The 5,775-nt window shown below is 43.8% G+C and overlaps 1 protein-coding gene across 1 annotated transcript; it reads left to right on the top strand.

The window, feature by feature from the left end:
• The first annotated feature begins 1,462 nt into the window (after positions 1–1,462).
• Positions 1,463–5,443, top strand: spry1 (sprouty homolog 1, antagonist of FGF signaling (Drosophila)). Its single transcript, XM_077531981.1, has 2 exons — positions 1,463–2,082; positions 3,583–5,443. Exon 2 carries the CDS (start codon positions 3,638–3,640, stop codon positions 4,661–4,663), a length of 1,026 nt encoding a protein of 341 aa, XP_077388107.1. The 5' UTR covers positions 1,463–2,082; positions 3,583–3,637; the 3' UTR covers positions 4,664–5,443.
• Positions 5,444–5,775: the final 332 nt, after the last annotated feature.

The raw sequence follows: 5,775 nt of genomic DNA on the forward strand, positions 1-5,775 counted from the left end.
TTGCCTCGTACCTGACGATTCGATTCGTATCAAGATTCACAGGTCACGATTCGATTCGATACCGATTAATCCCGATACGAATTTATAAGTCGATTGTTGCGATTTTTTTTCATTCAAATTTAGAAAATACTAATCAGTAAGCTTGTAGAGTGTAAGATTTATATGAAAATGTATTATTTATTTATCTGAAATTTCAGTCTTATAGAGGTTGTAATCTGTTTCATGTTTGAACAGCATTAAAATAAAATATTAAGGCTTAATGTTCCGTTCATATAACATTCTTCCATGCTCAAGGTGTGAATCCTAACCCGAAGTCAGACGTTTTGTTGAATATTTTTCCATTAAAAATGGAAGTTTAAAAATCGATTCACACACACAAAAAAAAAAAGAAAGAAAAAAAGGCAATGATGATAAGACGTTGAATCGGTAAGACTACCGAATGAACAATTCTGAGCTCTTTTAAAAAAAAAAAGAAAAACAATTTTTTTTTTATTGAATCGATTCGAGAATCGCGCGATGTAGTATCGCGATATATCGCCGAATCGATTTTTTTTTTGACACCCCTAATTTTTATTATTTGGAATGTATTTTATTTGTAATAATAATGTAAACACATTCAAATGTATATGTAAATACATTGTTTTTAATTTGTAGTCTTTCGTTTCACTCTTAATTGGTAACATCTCATCATATTTAATTATTGAGTTTTTATCTGATTTGTAGTAGTTCATTGAACAGTGATTAAAACTTGTGCATTATTTAAATACAATATTTTTCATACAGGTAATATCTTTTATGGCTTTTATTTGTATTTTTTTAAATGGTTACTTTATTTAAAATTCACTTTTCAATGATTATTCTCAAATTAATAGATGTTTTTCATTGCCAATATAAAAATGTGAAGTAACGAGTAATCAATGATTCAATAAATGTAAAAAGAAACCTAATGTAAATATTTCATCTTAATCAATTATCTGCTTTTGTCTTTTTTCAAAGACAATTTGTAATTTATTGGGGGTTTTTAAGAATTGATGTTAATAATTATATCATAAAATGTAATTTTTGTATTTTATTTTCAACTACTAATTAATAAATATAATTTAAAGTTTTTCAATGTTGATGAATATCTCTCTCTCTCTCTCTCTCTCTCTCTCGTATTTATCTCGCGTTTGTTTTAAGTGACAAACTGGTTGCTTAATTCAAACTGACCTAATGTAAATTCAAGTGTTGAGTAATGCTGATTCCGCATGGGTCACTTAGCAACATGTTTTCACAACATGTTCTAGTACAGTAAGTTCCCCTGGTGAGTCTTTCTTACCAAAAATGACAAAAGCACCGAGAAGGGCCCCTAAAAAAAATGAAAAAATGAAAAGAAAACGTGTTGCGTCACAGTGCGTCACTTGATTATTCACCAAAGCCACAAGAGCGGAAACGCTCCGGTCCACCTTAACTGCTTCAGCACATCTGCCCAATGAATCAGGAGCGGATGCGATGTATCCTTTTTCAGGGGCCTCAATGGCCAGTGGGAGGTGTCTTGTGCTGCAGCAAACACTGCGGGCCCCCCCCGGCCTCATTCATTCAGAGCTCACGGGCCCGCCAAGCAAGCAAGCAAGCAAATCAGAGCAAACGAGAAGAAGCAGGGAAGCGAGCCAAAGCCAGCCTTGACGCCTGAAAGCGCCCGTCCGCCGCAGGAGCACCCGCTTTGGATCTAACTCCCTTCGTCTTTTCGCCAATTTAACGCTCGCCCCCACTTTTATCTACTTTGCGCTCTCTTTTCTCACACTTCCACGCACGGACTCCGACTCGGCTCGGTCCTGGCCGGAGATCGGCCTGCCTCTCGGCCGCGTAAAAAAGTGCGCAGCTGTGCATGTGTGCGAAGGGGCTTTGGATGTACTCGCTTGCTTGGAACTTTGACGTAAAAACAAGGGAATTAACGCCGCAAACGGGATACACGCACTTGGATTAACAGGCTGTGAATGCTCCGCGTTCAACTTGCGTGGGGGACAACACGCTTCCTTTCTGGATGGACTCTCGGTAGGCTGCCTGCTTGATGGATTCGAGCCTATGGACGCTTGCATATAGGTAAATAACCGCTTTAAAGTTGTTTACGCGCAATTTTGCGACGCACCTGGATTAGCGCAACTTTTAAAACATTTTTTTTCCAGCACTTTTAAGACTTCCGCGTGGGCTTTAACGGCTTTAAAAGCGCACAAAGTGGATGTTGAAGTGATTTTTTTTTTCTTTTCGCTTGGTGGAGGTTCCACGCGTGCATGCATGCGTCCTTCCGTGGCTGTTGCCTGCGACAAACACCCCTCCCCCCTGCAACGGCGCTTGTTTTCATTCATAACTTACCGATTTGCATGCAACGCAGGCTTTAGTTGCAAATTTAAAGGTTAATGTTTGACAAAAACGCTCATGTGCACGCGCAGATTGACGCCAGGTCTAAATAAATAAGTAAATGAATCCAAGTTTTCTTGAATCTAGCAAAAAGTACGCGTAAGTACATTGGTGGGAAAAATAAGGAGCGTGGGCCATGGAGAGTATGTAAAAATATCAAAGTTGTTGGAAGAAATACTCATAATGTAGAATAATAAATACTTGTTGATGTTTTCGGTGGTTTTATTATGTAAAAAGATGTTTAAACTGCGTTTTAAGTGACCAGTGACATTTTCAAAGTGTTTTTCAGAATTGTCTTTGACCTTGAGGCTTTTTTTTTTTTTTTTTTCCCCCTCTACCATTTCCTTCAAAATCCTTTCCCCCCTACTTTTCAGTGGGGGTGCGTGCGAGAATACTAAGCGAGGCGGCTCATTTAGTCGCTGTCCTCATTTCGAGGCCGCGCTTGCATTTAAATGTTAACTAGTCATAGAGATGTAAATGAGCGAGGGGAAGTGTTTGCTCCCGGGCCCCCGTTGGACTTTTCTGCAATGCGTGCGTATTGGGGTGAGGAGGGGGGGTAGTATTAGTGGGTAGAGTCGTCTTGTTTCTTAGTCGATTTCTGGTGAACGAAAAGATTCCCATAAGGGAAATCTGCTGTTTGAGTCGCCTCCACAATGAAAACAACACAAGGCAAAGCAGGCATGCTGAACGACTAATATTAAATCAAAGAGGTCATAATTCCTGTGTGGTCTGAACTTAAATCTTGAAATAAGGAGCTGAGGGAATGTAAAATTGGCATTTCTATACTATTACTAGTCATTTTAATAAGCAGGAGTGAATGTAATAGTGACTTTTTTTTTTTTTTAATACTAGCTGCACCCTTTTTTGGGTCTTCAAGGACACCATACAAAGCAAACAAACTGCAATACAGAGTGAGTGCTGATGAGAGTACGGTACACTTTTTTTTTTTTTAGAAAGCAAATTAAATTATTTATTAATAATAGCTAATTTCATTTCAGGGGTAGAACTAAATGAAGTGTAACTAAGGATGTAGCCGATTTTGGCAAAGGTGACCAGCAAAATTGTCGAAATATGACTTCGGCTACTATTTTAAGAGGGTTACAAAATGGTTAAAAGATACTCAAACATTGCACCACAAGTTAACCCGAACTAAATGAAGCCGACCCATTTGTCCCGTTTGCGCAGGTTTTCCGATGAATGCCAAGTCCACGGTGAATGTCGGAAGTGGTGATCCCCCCAGATGGAGCTCCAAAGTCAACATGGCCCCGGCGGTTCATTAGTGGTGATCCAGCAGCCCTCCCTCGAGAGCCGCCAGAGGTCGGATTACGAGCGGGAGTTCCAGCATGCCGCCATCCTCTCCCTGGACCAGATCAAGGCCATCCGCTCCAGCAACGAGTACACGGAGGGGCCGTCGGTGGCGCGCCGCCCGCCCGCGCCCCGCATGCCGCCGCGTCCGCACGACAAGCAGGAGAGGACTCACGAGGTCATCCTGGTCAATGTGAACAACAACTATGAGCACCGGCCGTCCGGCGGGGTGCTGGTGGGCGGCCACCATTGGGGCGGCGGGGCCCGGGTGCCGGTTCTGAGCCGCTCGACCAGCACAGGGAGCGCCGCCAGCTCGGGGAGCAACAGCAGCGCCTCCTCCGAGCAGGGACTCCTGGCGCGCTCGCCGCCCGCCAGACTCAACGCGCGGCCCGTTCGGACTCAGCCCAAAGCCAAGGGGCCGGTAGCGGGCCCCAACTCGGGTCCCCACTTGCACCAGGGGCCGCTCGAGGGCAAACCGGACTTGTCCGGCCCCGCGAAAGGGGCGGCACCGCCGCCGCCCTCCGCCGGCCACCAGTTCATCTGCGAACGTTGCGGCAAATGCAAGTGCGGCGAGTGCACGGCCCCCCGCAGCTTGCCCTCGTGCCTGGCGTGCAACGGCCAGTGCCTGTGCTCGGCAGAGAGCGCGCTGGAGCACGGCACGTGCATGTGCCTGGTCAAGGGGATCTTCTACCACTGCTCCAACGACGACGAGGGGGACTCGTGCGCCGACCACCCCTGCTCGCCGTCGCACTCGCACTGCTGCTCACGCTTCCTGTGCATGGGATTAATGTCGGTACTCTTCCCCTGCCTGCTGTGCTACCCGCCGGTCAAGGGCTGCCTGAAGGCGTGCCAGGGATGCTACGACCGGGTGCGGAGGCCCGGCTGCCGATGCAAGAACTCCAACACTGTGTACTGCAAACTGGAGAGCTGGGCCCCGCAGAACCAGGAGAAGCCCTCCTGATCGCCCCCCCACCCCATCCCATCCCAACAACCGCCACCACAGACAATAATGACAGAAAACAAAAAATCTAGCAAGCACCTCCCCGCCCGCCCGTCTTCCCTGGAAGAAAAACCACTCGATTTGAAAAGTTCTTTTTTTCTGGTTCAGGACCATGTTTTTACACACCAGTGTTTGCCTTAACCGCTCCCATGTCTTTCCTCGAGTCACTTCTCCGCTTTCCGTATCGTTTTACTTCCGGTTTTTCCTGTGAAGGAGTGTCTTTTCAGAGCAGGGTTTCTGAAACTTAATCCCCTCGGTATTATCAATTCAAACTGTGCAATGCAAAATAACACAACTGAAATTGGACCCATTCTTGCCCTTTGACTGTGATTTTGGTAAATGTTGCTCATTTTTTGCATCATTTCTTGAACTCACCCCAAACTAATGCAAAATATTGGAACTCCAGTTTGACATTTGGGGACCGTCCCCTAAAATTGGCAGCCGTTCTATGCCCCTGACCCTCAGTTTGTGAACCCCTGCTTATTTTTTCAACATGGTTTCTCAAACTCACCCACCTGCCAATGTCTCCTCAGAACTACACAAAAGATTACAACTCCAATTTGACATTTAGGACCCGTTCTTGATCCCTGAGCCTCAGTTTGAGAAACCCTGCTTATTTTTAGGGCAATGATGTAGCTGTTACCTGCAGGTATCTTTTTGTTTTTGTTTTTGAATTACCGGTTGCTAGAAAACACTAAAAACCTCCTCCATGCTTATGTTGCATTAACACAAGCACATCCATCTCATAGTATTTGTTTTTTCCTCTTGTCTCCACATGGAATATGTTTCTCTTCCCTCATGCTCCCATTTATTTTGTGTACATTGTATGCTAAAAAAAAAAGAAAAGAAAAAAAAGAGGAATTCTGGCTATTTTGGTTAAGAAAATCTGTTAAAATTGTTTTTGTTGTTGTACAAAAATATTTATTATGTGAAGCTCTATTATTTTATGATATTTATTGCAAGAGACAGTCTTAAAATTTTACTCATGTCAATATAACAAAAATATCAAATACTTACTGAGAAAAAAAAATTAAAAGGGTGGCACAAAAGAAAACTATGTTAACTTTAATGCA

This window comes from Festucalex cinctus, chromosome 9 (genome assembly GCF_051991245.1).
Source record: "Festucalex cinctus isolate MCC-2025b chromosome 9, RoL_Fcin_1.0, whole genome shotgun sequence".
In the NCBI taxonomy this organism is placed as follows: Eukaryota; Metazoa; Chordata; class Actinopteri; order Syngnathiformes; family Syngnathidae; genus Festucalex; species Festucalex cinctus.